At 43.5% G+C, this 14,271-nt stretch overlaps 1 protein-coding gene across 7 annotated transcripts in view; it reads left to right on the top strand.

Moving 5' to 3' along the window:
* CNTNAP5 (contactin associated protein family member 5) overlaps positions 1 to 13,471 on the top strand; it is a 426,257-nt gene extending 412,786 nt beyond the window's left edge. For 2 of the 7 annotated variants that reach the window (XM_075117728.1, XM_048869284.2), the window contains 3 exons: positions 2,934 to 3,005; positions 4,420 to 4,583; positions 12,606 to 13,471. In XM_075117728.1, coding sequence (XP_074973829.1) covers positions 2,934 to 3,005; positions 4,420 to 4,583; positions 12,606 to 12,671 — 302 coding nt within the window. In that variant the 3' untranslated portion in view covers positions 12,672 to 13,471. Of the gene's footprint in view, positions 1 to 2,933; positions 3,006 to 4,419 lie in introns of all 7 variants that reach the window. The other 5 variants (XM_075117729.1, XM_048869285.2, XM_048869287.2 and 2 more) reach the window with 4 other exon arrangements.
* The last annotated feature ends 800 nt before the right edge of the window (positions 13,472 to 14,271 follow it).

Raw genomic sequence — 14,271 nt, 5'->3', positions numbered from 1 at the left:
ACACGATCCATCGTCTACAGCCAAGCTCTGCGATACAACCGCATTTGCTCCAACCCCTCAGACAGAGACAAACACCTACAAGATCTCTGTCAAGCTTTCTTACAACTACAGTACCCACCTGCAGAAGTAAAGAAACAGATTGATAGAGCCAGAAGAGTTCCCAGAAGTTACCTACTACAGGACAGGCCTAACAAAGAAAATAACAGAACGCCACTAGCGGTCACCTTCAGCCCCCAACTAAAACCCCTCCAACGCATTATTAAGGATCTACAACCTATCCTAAAGGATGACCCAACACTCTCACAAGTCTTGGGAGACAGGCCAGTCCTTGCCTACAGACAGCCCCGCAATCTGAAGCAAATACTCACCAACAACCACATACCACACAACAGAACCACTAACCCAGGAACTTATCCTTGCAACAAAGCCCGTTGCCAATTGTGCCCACATATCTATTCAGGGGACACCATCACAGGGCCTAATAACATCAGCCACACTATCAGAGGCTCGTTCACCTGCACATCCACCAATGTGATATATGCCATCATGTGCTAGCAATGCCCCTCTGCCATGTACATTGGTCAAACTGGACAGTCTCTACGTAAAAGAATAAATGGACACAAATCAGATGTCAAGAATTATAACATTCATAAACCAGTCGGAGAACACTTCAATCTCTCTGGTCACGCAATCACAGACATGAAGGTCGCTATCTTAAAACAAAAAAACTTCAAATCCAGACTCCAGCGAGAAACTGCTGAATTGGAATTCATTTGCAAATTGGATACTATTAATTTAGGCTTAAATAGAGACTGGGAGTGGCTAAGTCATTATGCAAGGTAGCCTGTTTCCTCTTGTTTTTTCCTACCCCCCCCCCAGATGTTCTGGTTTAACTTGGATTTAAACTTGGAGAGTGGTCAGTTTAGATGAGCTATTAGCAGCAGGAGAGTGAGTTTGTGTGTGTATGGGGGTGGGGGGGATGTGAGAAAACCTGGATCTATGCAGGAAATAGCCCGACTTGACTATGTAAAGAGTTGTCACTTTGGATGGGCTAGCACCAGCAGGAGAGTGAATTTGTGTGGGGGGGTGGAGGGTGAGAAAACCTGGATTTGTGCTGGAAATGGCCCACCTGTTGATCACTTTAGATAAGCTATTACCAGCAGGACAGTGGGGTGGGAGGAGGTATTGTTTCATATTCTCTGTGTGTATATAAAGTCTGCTGCAGTTTCCACGGTAAACATCTGATGAAGTGAGCTGTAGCTCACGAAAGCTCATGCTCAAATAAATTGGTTAGTCTCTAAGGTGCCACAAGTACTTCTTTTCTTTTTGCGAATACAGACTAACACGGCTGTTCCTCTAAAGCAAGAATGTTCAATAAGAATGAGGCATTGCAGCATTTTGCATTTCTTTCTAAGGCCTCCACATCTCACCTTTGAAAGGAGCAGCCTGGCAATGCCATACAATCTGTTACTGAGACCGTCAGATCTCGCTCCCAAGTACAGGCCTATGTGTGATAACCTGGAGGCTTGTAAAAGGGGAGAACAGCAACTCTGCATTCCTGCAGACAGAAACCAAAGAGAGGAAAGGGTGAGCTGAGATGAAAGCCCTTGTATGAGGATACAGACAGGCTGGATGGTTCAGACATAGAGCTAGAGATAGATGTGGGACATGCGGGGACAGCTGGTGCAATTTATCATCGTACCATTGGCTTTCAGTGAGGGTTTGACCCATAATCTGGATCTGGATTTGAAGCTCCCAAAGTGTAAGGTGTTTGATTCTCATTTTTGTTTGGATGAGATATGGAAAAGCTGGCTCTGGGAACCCGCACACTTTGAGGGTGTTTGGATACAGGAGTTTGGAACCCTGATCTCTTTAGAACCCTCTAGATGCTCCAGTCTCTTCAATTAAGAGTGATGCTCGCTGTGCTGTGCAGCAGAAATCGTTTGGCAGACCCTACGTGCCAAAATCAGGAAGTATTCCTTCTCAAGGTTCAAAGGAGTCACAGAGGGGACATGGGTGCAGATTAAGTATGGGAATGGATGTGGTAACACAAACCAGAAGGACCTGTAGCAGCTGAAGGGAAAAGATCAGAACACGTCCAATTTAAATGCATCCCACTGACAGCTTCTGCCCTTGGAACATCTGGTATCACCATTGTTCTGCATTGAAGAGGGAGATCCCTTCCAACAGAACACCCCTCCCCCCTGCCTCCCAGACACTGTTTCTCTCCCTCAGATTGAACCTGACCCATATATCCTATATTAGCCTCCTCCCTTTCCAGATGCTTCTTGGGGCTTGTCTACACTACCCACCGGATCGGCGGGCAGCGATCGATCCAGCAGGGGTCGATTTATCGCGTCTAGTATAGACGCGATAAATCGACCACTGAGCACTCTCCCGTCGACTCCGGTACTCCACCAGAATGAGAAGCATAAGCGGAGTCAACAGGAGAGCATCAGCTGTCGACACCATGGTAAGTAGATCTAAGTACGTCAACTTCAGCTACACTATTCACGTAGCTCAAGTTGTGTATCTTAGATCGACCCTGTGCGGTAGCGTAGACAAGAGCCCAGGCTTGTCTCTTTGGCATTTTAACATTGTTCAGCCTGACAGCAGCTCCCAGCAGGCTACCTGGGTCAAATGTCTCCCTGCCATTGTAAGCAGGTGCATTGTGGTAGGATTATAGGGTGTTGGTTTTACCCATTTAGTTTCTTCTTGCATTTTTGGTTTGCACGGCTTTGTCTCTGAAAGTGCCTGAGGGTATTGTCCTGTGTTTACCTGTTTTTAAGAGGGCTCTTCTTTGATCAAATTCTCTAATTCCCAAACCACTGTTTTGAGGGCAGACCAGGGTAGGCAACTTCATTCCAAGTGCTGAAGCAAACTCAGCACGTTGCCTATAGACAATGAGCTGTTTTGTATTTAATCAACTGCAGATCCCTTTGGGAAGTCGGATGAGCGGGAGCCCCTCACCAATGCAATCAGAAGCGATTCAGCTGTCATCGGAGGTAACCTCTTCTTTTATTTTTCTTTTGAATGATGCAATCAGAAAATATTTTTTTCCAGAAAACAAGTACAGCAGCACCCTACCCTCATTTTCTGCTCTACTCTAACACATGGCTATACAAGGCTGCTGCTGCTGCATTTATTATTAATATTAATTATATTTTGGCAACATCCCAATGTTCCAGTCAGGACCAGGGACTATCATCCCACATGCTCCCTAAACAAAGAGAGAGATGCAGTCCATGTTCTGAAGAACTTAAGCCTTTTCAAAATACAAAATAGCATCTGTTTCTCTGAGACATGGCTCAGCTGTGAGTGCTACACGCAAATACACACCTCTGACTGGTCATGTAATGTAGCATTCATATCTCATCTATCTTCTGAACTCTCTAAAAGCTAAGTGTGGTGTGTAATGGAATTCCTGAGACCATATGGAAACTCTCTTACAAGCCAAAGCATCTGTTGATTCACAAGTGGTCCTCACGCCGTCTTTAGTGTTTTCCACATTCCTTTAAAAATCAGCATTTATCCCAAGTGTCTGTTGCTTTGTGGTAAGTTGCTTTTCATGATACCTAGACTCTACGGGCCAAATTCACAAAAATGTAATTTAAGAGAGAGCCCTCAATGAATAAAGTTTGCCAGAAAGGGAAGTTGTGGAGTCATGAGGGAACAGAATTTTCAAAAGCACTCAGCCCTGGCCTAACTTTGCTCTCATTGAAGTCAATGATTGACTTCAGGCAAGCAGAATTAGTCCAATGTTGAGTATTTTGAGAATCCCACCCAAGGCGGCTGTATCCTCCCTCGTGCAGGATAGAGAGCCCCAGTGCTGCCGTCTGGGGGTAAGTCTACACAGCAGCTAGGCACCTGCGGCTGGCCTGCGCCAGTCGACTCAGGCTCAAAGGGCTGTTTTGTTGCTGTGTAGACTTCCAGGGTTGGGCTGGAGCCCAGGCTCTCAGACCCTGTGGGGTGGGAGGTCCCAGTGTTCAGGCTCCAGCCCAGTCCTACACAGCAATGAAACAGCCCCAAGCCCCGCATGGACCAGCCGTGGTTTTTTCTTTGCTGTGTAGACATACCTGGGAGGCTAGGCTAGAGGCCTGGGTCCAGACTGAGATGCATTTGTAACCCATACACCTCCTGGGTGTGGTGGTCTGTCTCATCTAGTGGCACCAAGACCACTTAAAGAGAGATAAAATGAGTCTGCTCTACAGCCTTAGCGAACAGGGAGTTGGCTTTTAGCCTATGCTGTAGAGGCTCATGCTTTAAGCTTGAGAGGTCCCTGGTTCAATCCTGCCACCGCCGACAGGGGGTTTGTCGGTGTTACACACTGGCTTACAACATCTGCTAAGCAGCCTCCCCTGATACAATCTTTGTTTCTGTTTTCCCTTCCTGTTCTTACTTTCCCCCCTCTTTCCCCAGGTGTAATAGCAGTTGTAATATTCATCATCTTTTGCATCGTGGCCATCATGAGCAGATTCGTCTACCAGCACAAACAGACACATCGAAGTAGCCAGGCAAAAGAGAGTGAATACGCAGAAAACCTCGACAGTTCCTTTAAAACTGACATTGACTTGCAGAACACAGTGAGTGAGTGCAAACGGGAATATTTCATCTGATGGACTGTGTGGTTCCTTCTTACTCTCCTCCCCACACCTGGCCTTTTTTTCTTTTCTTACCCGTTAATTTATTTGCCAGCTTTTAACCTTTTCAAAGGACACTGCCCTGCACAGGAGAGATTGGCAGACACTTTAATGCCTCATTCCCTTCACAAAAACCTGCCACAATTACATCGGCATCTCAAGAGACCTGCTATTCTACTCTGGACAGAATAAGTTCACGCACTTGCACAGTTGCCTACTAAGTTTCTGGATTTCTCAAGTCTTATGTTGTTTTCTGGAACCATTTAACTCACCACTTTGTATCTGATCTGAGCTATATAAACTAGAGGTAAAGTACTGTAGCTAAATAAGTAGCATCACAGCTTTTGGGACAGGGTAGCAGGAAAGAATGAGATCAAAATGCCTGATTTATTATAAGATGCATTTACACCAATCATAAAGTCACAGCTAGATCCTCAGTTGATGTAATTTGCCATGAAACCGTTGACTTCCATGGAGTTACACCAGTTTTCACCAGCTGGGAATCTGGCAGGAAGTTACAGTTATTATTTTCTCTCTCTCCTTAAGTTCCTTCCCCCATCCTGCTGTCCTTTTACTGTAACTTTTAGGCTTACAAATGTTTTTAAAAAATACAGGAATACTGATAACAGCATTGGACAACATTATTCCAGTGCACCTTGTATACCTCCGTCTTATAAGTCTGACTATTTAGAACCAACATACTCTAGCATAATTCTAGCTGAAGCATGGAAAATAGTACCTTGAAACTTAAAGGGTTTTAGGAGGCTTCTAGGACTTAGGTGCTCTATACATTTCTCTGATGATTTGTCTGAAACATTAGAAGTGAAGCATACACACGCTAACATCATGTAGAGAATGATCATATGCTGAGGTCAAACACTTAAGCGATTGTGGCAAATTAAAAACAAACACAAGAAGAAGACAAACCCACCCCACCCAAAACATGAGATCTAAATTCTGCTGATTCATATAAACAAGCCAAAATTGTTATTAAATTGCTTTAAAAAACTGCATGAATGAAGCGATGGTGCTTCCTGTTTGTAGAAACCAGGATGTTACCTCTCAAAGATAAGGAAAAGGTGGCTTTTAAAAAGTTTAGTGAGACAAAGTAGACGAGGTTAATATCTTTGAGTGGACGAACTTCTGTTGGTGAAAGAGACAAGCTTTTGAGCTTACACAGAGCTCTTCTTCAGTCTAAGCTTGAAAGCTTGTCTCTCTCACCAACAGAAATTGGTCCAATAAAGATATTGCCTCACCCACCTTGAGACTCTCTAATATCCTGGGTCTCACATGGCTACGATAACACTTAGTGAAATTCATTCACAAGGAGAACATTTTAAAGGAGCATGTACAAAGTTCTGGATTTTTAATTTTCTTCTGTCCCTTTCTCCAGTGGTTTTCTGTTCTCTTCTGTTTGGGGACACTGGCTAGCGGAAGTAAAAGGGACTCTAATCTGCCTCCTGTATTCTTTCTGACAGATCACTGAACGTGGATTCAAATCTTTTTCACACAAAAAATATTGCAAAAGAAAATATGCCATAACCCACAAGGGGGGGGGGGGAGTTTGGGGTTTGAACCCAGCGTGACCTTGCATGATGATCCCATCCCAAATGCTAGATGAGCTCTAACAGTGTGTTTAATGCCATACAGGGCCCATCCTGTGAGCTTAACGGTCTAAGGATCTGATCCAATGCCCATGAGAAAATGGGAGTCTTCCCACTGATTTCAGGGGGCTTTGATTCAGGCACCAGGGAATCCACCGTACATCAGGATTCCTTGGCCCCTTTGGAGTCCCAAAGGCATTTCCACATGGTCACAAGGGTTTGCACTACCAAATCTTGCTGCAGGAAAGGGATAACAATAACAAACAATAGACAGCAGTGCAGCTGCACAAAGCCTCAGGTGGCCAGGGAATGGATGACCATATGGCTGTATAGCTGGAGAAGAGAAGGCTGGGGAGGGGTTTAAATAAATGTAGGGAGCTTGGATTAATGGTTACAGATGATGGCTGATAGGCCTCAGGGAAGTAGATTTTGAGAAGGAATATGAGACAGTCTTGGTTTGATATTCAGCATGCTCACTATGTTACACTACAATCCTCTTTGGTCTTTTGACCATCTTTGGGGGTGAGTGTGATAAGTAAAAGCTAGGCCAATACAGTGATCATCAGGCCAACCGACCTGCTTTACAAGGCAAGCTTAAACTTAAAGGAAGGATGGCGCTGCTTCTCCCAGCTCCTGCCAGCCAGCAGCCACTGTGTCATGTGCCGGCTGCTTGTATGCCATTTGGTTATGACTGCCTTTGCATGCCATGACTCATAATGATGGACTCATTAGCAGGAAGATGCAGAAAGGCATGCACCTAATGAGATCCTCCACAAAGAGTTTCTTCCATATGTAAAGCTGTTCTGCATGTTACAGGGGGGACAAGCATACTTAGGAACAAATGTTCATCTCCCTCTTTCTGTGGATTCCAGGTTTTTCTTCATTATTATCAGCATGGTTTTGTCCAAGTTATCTCATTTTGAATGTTCTCACTGAGAAAGAGCTATTAATTCCCCCAAACAGGTATTGCCTTTAGGAAGAAGAGATGGGGGATCAAAATCCACATTTTATTCAGATCTCCCACCACCCATTACTGTGCCATGTATTTTTCCCTCCTCAACATGGCAGATTATAAATCATCCTTGGGCTTTGCTACATATTCTTCTTTTCTTGATATAAAAGTCACAGTAAGATATAGTGAGTCTAGCCCCAAGCAAATACAGTAATTAAATGGATAGAAAAGGGAAGTGTTGAGCAATCAGTTAGAATCCCCTCATTATTCAAGTCACTGAGAGGACAAGATTGCTTCGTGCCGTCCTAGAGTCTGAGCTTGCAAGGTGCTAAGCATTCTCAAGTAGTGATGATTGGAGGAATGAGCGAATCAAAACAGACATTTTGTCTCACACACACACACACCCAGCCCCCACCCCTTGGTTCCTGCGCATGGGAACAAGTCTGGCCCACCTCCAAAAGCATGCAATGTTGGCCAAAGAGGAGGTGCAACCAGGATGTCCAAGAGATGCTGCGATTCTGCCCACTACACCCTCTACCACCTTAGGCCACAGAGCTACCAGTGGATAGCAAAACTGCCCAGCAGAACATAAGAACAGCTATATGGGGTCAGACCAAAGGTTCATCTAGCCCAGTATCCTGTCTTCAGACAGTGGCCAAAGCCAGGTGCTCCAAAGAGAATGAACAGAACAGGTAATGATCAAGTGATCCATCCCCTATTGCCCATTCCCAGCTTCTGACAAACAGGCTAGGGATACCTGCAAAGCAGAGTAGCAGAATATCACAACCACAGCAGCTAGTTAGGTGTTATTTGTATCTGGAAGAGTGTTGGTGGCTCCATATATAGCTCTGGGTGGGTACATGCATGAGAGGTGTGGATGTGAGCGCACACACAATCCCCAATCCAGCAAATCCACATCAGCATATATTGAATTTAAAGCATGTGAATAGTGGCATTAACATCAATGAGATTACTCAAATGCTTCAAGAATCACAATCAGTGTTGCAAAATTGTATTCACCCCTGGGTAATTCTTTTGATGAGCAAATTAAAGGGTTTTTTTTCATCACCATCATTAAACATCACAGTACAGGGCAGGCAAATAAGATTAGTAAAGTTTCAGGAAAATTTAGTTAGGCTGGTGTGTGTGTGTGTCGGGGCGGGGCGGGGCGTACACATGAGGACAGATACATCTATCTATAAATACAGATATACTGGACATAATCACGCAGCTATTCAAACCAATAAAAACCTGTTCAGACAAGTTAACAAATTGTGTATGCACATTACACACAAAATTATAAACTAGGGTATTATATTCTTGCAGTGAAAAAAACAATGGAAAGCAACAAATTAGCATCCTAGTAAATGAGACCAAGCTGCATTAACTGTAGGAAGCAAACAGTCTGACTAACTTTTCCTTTTTTTAGTGGTTTGGATCTGCTTTCTTTTATGCAATCATCATATGTTTATTAATATACTAACTAGAACTGGTCCAAAAAATGAAGGGAAACATTTTTTGCAAAAAGAAAACTTCAACATTTCAGTGTTGTTGCCATTTTGTAGAATTCTGAACAGATCCTTTTTCCATTTATCACAATTTTTTTAAAATTTTTCTTTGTCTTTTCATTTTAATTTGTCTCTTACCGAAAACCCAGTTTTCAGTGGGGAAACAAATTTCTCAGTAAACGAAATTTTTTGAAAACTATTTCCATAACAGTAGCTCAGAAGAATTTATGGACAATTCTGATCCTGTGGAAATGCTTCAGGGAAAGTTTCGTTTTTTGAAAAAAGGCCAATTTTCAACCAAGAAAACCAAGTTTAGAAAATTTCAACCAGCTATTATGCCGGTCTTGCTTTTATTGAATCAGTGATGAAAATTTGCATTTATTTCAGTAGGAACAGTATTGGCATACCGGATCTGCCCTTCAGTGCATCAGCTTTAACATACTTGCCAACTTTATTCTACATCTGAATTTCTTTACTGGATCAGGAGGTGGTCAGCCTGGCTCAGCCATTCTGCCACTACCTGTGCTAATAGGCTACATTGCTATTTATACTCATGCTAGCTCAATGAGCGTAGCGGGAGCACTTGTACGTGAGCAGGGGAACCACGCCCCTTGCTTGTAGTCTATGGTACTAAATGAGCTCAACTCCCATTTTGAAGTCTTTTGGCCAGGTCCTGAAATCCTTACTCAGCAACCAGTTCCCATCAATTTCAGTGGTATGTATATGCCACAGCGATACAGTACTCAGTTAAAAATTCTCAAAAGTGCCTAAGTCACTTGGCAAACTAAGTCCCATTTTCAGAAGTGTCTTAGGGACTTAGGGCCAAATTTTTAAAGATCATCAGATGCTTAAAGATCCAAATAGGTACCTTGAGGGATTTTCAAAAGTGCCTAGGCACCTAACTTGCATTGAAATCAACTGAAATGTGGCTCTTTGAAAATCAATGGTATGGTTTCTTCTAAGACATTTATGCACCTAAGAAGTAGGTATTAACCTAGTGGGATTTTCAAAAGTGCCTCAGCAGGTTTAGGTGCCTAACTCCCATTTGAAATGAATGTGGGTTAGGTGCCTAACCTGCATAGGTGCCAAAAAAAACCAAAAAAAACCCAAACCATTAGGCACCTAAATACCTTTGAAAACCTGGTCCTCACTTCCTTTTTAAAATAGGACTAAAGGCTCCTAAGTCACACAGGCACTTTTGAATTTTTTTCCTCTCATCTTTAAAAAACAAATAAACAAACAAAGCCTAAGCAAATGGAAGGCACCCAGGACCTCATAGGAGATGCATCGTAATTCATCGTATTGGGCCCTGTGTGCTTAGTGAAACTGTCAGTGTTCACTGAATATCACTGCTGAGGTTATGCTAATGCTAAGTGTACAATGAAGGGGATGTCTCCAGCAGTAAGGTTTGGACTATTGCTTTCTAGTCGTTCTTAATAGAAAATGCATCGACTTTGAGGTCAGAAGGGACCATTGTGATCCTCTGGTCTGACCTCCTGCACGTTGCAGGCAACAGAACCTCACCCACCCACTCCTGTAATCGACCACAAAACTTCTTTACTGATTTACCATAGAGAAGAGGCTTTTTTCTCCAAAAGTTTAAACACTTACGTTAATTAGATGGTTTTGTTAATTAATGTGTAGGCTATTTCACACAAATGCACCCATATGGGGCCAATACAGCATGGGATGTGGTATGATTTGGCTATCTAATCTGAGGCTTGATCCTTTTCCTATCAAAGTCAATGGGAATTTGGACATTAATTTCATTGGGAGCTGGATTGGACCCTGAGTTTATGGGAGCACTTGAAAACTGCCTTCATTTTACACCTTTTCAGTTCTTTCTTCTTCCCTTTTGGCATCAAAAGACTCATGTTTGGCCCAAAGTCTGCTCTCCCACCAAAGTAAATCTGCAGCAACTCCACTGAAGTCAACTGAGTTACTCTGGATTTACACTAGTGTAACTAGGAGCAGAATCTGACCCTCTTTTAATGCAACCATCTTATTCCCATTGCTGTCAAAAGGACATCCGCCTTTACCCAGGAAAAATATGTCTACGGGAGACAGGATTAAGCCTTTTGCATCTGAGAGCTGTTATGTAGTTCAAGGCATTCGTGGGTACAAAGGGTTATTCTTTTTGCAGAAACTAAATGATGCCCAATAAAGCACCCAGGTGAAAGCTGATCCCTTGCTAGGCTCTAAAACACAAGTGCTATTTCGAAGCTTTCATGCAGTTTTTGCGATGCCTTCCTATCAAACAAGGCAAGCAATGTAGCCTAATTCCCTTCAAACCTGATCCAACGTTCATTGGAATCAATCAGGGGGACTTTGTATTGACTTCACTGGGAGTTGCATTATGCCCTTTGTTCTTACTCCCTTCTCTAAAGCTGGTTATTTCACAGCTACAAGGCTTAAAACAATTATTTCTTTAATTGAGTTTTGGGCTTTGGTGCATTTTCTTTAGCGAATGAGAAGTACTTGATATCTCATGTAAATTCACATGTATGTTTCCTTCGTGAAATTCGAAACATAATTTTCTTTTGGGGGTAGGGGATGTTGGGCCTGAAATATATTTTGTTTTCTTCTGTTGTTCCTTTTGAGCCATGGCGCTAGGTTTTTGAACGATTTCAATGTATTGCTACTTATTTTTGTGATCTTTTGCACTCAGTTATTCTAAGGGGGGGAGGGGGGAAGCACACACACTGGTGAACTGTTTGTAAGTTGTAAGCTAGTTGTTTGTCTTTTGTCATGTTTTGAGTCGACAAAGGGGCCACAAGCAGAGTAAAGGAAGGATTGAGGCAACCGTGTGCTTCGACGCTCCAGTCAGGGTATATATTGTTTTTATTTGGCACGTGGGGAAAATGGTGCGGCGGATGGGGCAAGGAGTAAAAATTAGGCAGAGACCATTTAGGGGAGGGATAGCTTAGTGGTTTGAGCATTGGCCTGCTAAACCCAGGGTTGTGAGTTCAATCCTTGAGGGGGCCATTTAGGGATCTGGGGCAAAAATTGGGGATTGATCCTGCTTTGAGCAGGGGGTTGGACTAGATGACCTCCTGAGGTCCCTTCCAACCCTGATATTCTATGAGTCATTATTATAACGCTGATTGGCAAAGGGCCAGCCGCGGGCTCCTCCCTGCACAAGACAGGCATCAAAAAATGGGTCCTCGGCCTCAGCAACTGGCAAGCAGTGTCCCTCCACCAACGTCAGTGGCTCTCCGCTGATTACGCCAGGTGAGGATCTGCTTCCATGCCCGTCCCCCGCCGGCCAAATGAGCTTGCAGTCTGAACAGACGCGGAAATACAATAGGAGATGCAAGGAACAGTCTTTACGTACAGTCTGGCCTTTTTCTCCCCCCGCTCCCATTGGCGTGGTGATGGCATTTTGCCATATGACTGTAGCTGCTAACTTACTAATGGCAGCTGTTTCCCACAATGCTAGTCATTACTATCCTGGTCGTGTTTAACCCCAAAGGCCAGTCCATCTGAATGCTACAACGAACACGACGCTGCATGGGAAATTATGTACTCACCTTTGCATGCCAGTTCCAAGCCCCCCCGTTTCCTCTTGAATCATTTAAACAAAATATTTTCTCACCTGCCTTGTCATTGCTGCTAATATTGAACCCACCTGTCATGTACTGAAGTGGCCCTGTGTCTTTGGAGCTAAAATTTAGATGCAGCCAATCCACAGCTCCTTGTAGAGCTTGAGACACAGCAGGTTAACCAGAAATCCAACATCATTCCATGAACATTTGGGGAGAAGAACAAGCAGGCTTGTTTATTCAGGCACCCAACCACAAGCAATTGCCTGTAAGAGTCTTGAAGTGAAATATTCATGTAATCTCTTCTGTCTAAATAATAAAGAGAGACCATGCTTCAGACCTACTTCCTGTCTTGACAGCTTTGGCGTGAAACACACTGGAACAGATTCATTCCTCTGAGGACAATGGAGTTCCATCAGGGATGAGTTTGGCCCATATCTGAGAGAGCCTCCGATCACCCACAGCAAGATGTACCTGATGCCTGTAAATGAAATCTGGGACTTTCCAATCCTCAATCCTCAGTACCGATAGTTGCATTCAGTGCACACGTCTCCTAAGGGAATGATGGGTGATATTTACAAAACTCAAGCGCCCTTTAAGCCCTTGATGTGAGTTGAAGTCACCTTTAGGACCTTGGGGAGGCTCATGGCCTGATCCAAACCCCCTTGATAATGACAGGAGTCTTTCTGTTGACGTAATGGGTTTTAGATCTGGCCCTCACTGCACTGAGATGAATTGCACCCTACATAAAAAACAAAGCCACATGATCAGCAAAACTCCTTCCTCAGGCAAGACAAGCAGCAGTCACCCAAGTTAAAATCTGTTCTATATACTTTAGAAGTAACACTAATGGCCTTTTCCAGATAAGGACATTTTCTCATTTATTTTACATTGTGCTGCTCAAAAATCCTTTGAAACGATGGTAGGTTAAACAACAATTCCAAAAGGTAGCACAAGAGTCTCTCAGTTACAGTAAAAAACAAAACAAAATGGAGGTCTAGCTTTTCCTTCCACTGTCTGGTTTTCTGAAGGGAATCCCAAAGGACGTTGCCTCGGTCCAAGTCAGTTTTGTAGACCACGTAACATGTCTTATCACACTGGATGGGATTAAAAAACAACAACAAATTTAGCCTTAGCTTCTTTTGTTTTCTATGGTTACTGTTGTACAGAAGAACGTCTTAAACTGTAAATACTGTATATTTAATAAAGAGAGCCTTTTGTATGATTTTGTGTGGAATACAAGTGCCTCCTGCTGTGTTTTTCTTAGCTAAATGGGCAGTTAAAACGCTAATCTTATTTTCATTCTTTTACATCATCCTCTTCTAGGCACGAGGGTGCGCCTGGATGCTAATAAAACATGAAACTCCTGCAACTTGGCTTTATCGATTTCAAAGGTTGCTAAAAGTGCTGTCACAGGCTATCTGATCACTGCTCCACAGCCCTGCCGGAGCCAATTAAAGCTGCTTTGCAGCCCCTGCCTCTGAAGCGCAGGAGGGCAAATGTGTCTAAAGTCATGGCTGGAGATGTGCTTTAGCTCTGATTACAAAGCACCCCTGGTGCTTTATGGTGATAGCTTCCCACCCACACTTTTCCTGTGTGACTCACCATTGCCAGAGAGAGAGAGCATGAACAAGATATCTCAGGGGTTGGACTCGGATTCAGAGTCACCATCACACAGAGCTGTAGTGTTGGATCTGGCCTCTGTCTCATTATTTCTGTTTGGGACTCTAAGAGTTAGGCTCTCAGTCACATTGGGTTTTGAGCCTATTAAGCCCTGGGGCTCTTCTGAAATTCCCAACCTCTGATTCAGGAAATAGGCACCAGAAAACAGTAATGGAGTAAAGTCATGGGTAACTTCAAAAGGTTCATACTCAGGGGTTCGGTTGGATAAGCATCCAAAATCTCCAGTGCTTATCCAGAGTTTACTTAGCCTTGTAGATCTGAAAATGGGCTGAGGGTTGCTCCAGTCCTTTGAGCTTCCTCTTCTGGTCTACAAAAAACCCACCACCTGACAACTTGTCTCTA

Source organism: Caretta caretta, chromosome 11 (assembly GCF_965140235.1).
Source record: "Caretta caretta isolate rCarCar2 chromosome 11, rCarCar1.hap1, whole genome shotgun sequence".
NCBI classification, from domain to species: domain Eukaryota; kingdom Metazoa; phylum Chordata; order Testudines; family Cheloniidae; genus Caretta; species Caretta caretta.
The sequence above is the reverse complement of the archived record's forward strand: the minus strand, read 5'-3'. Positions and strand labels throughout refer to the sequence as shown.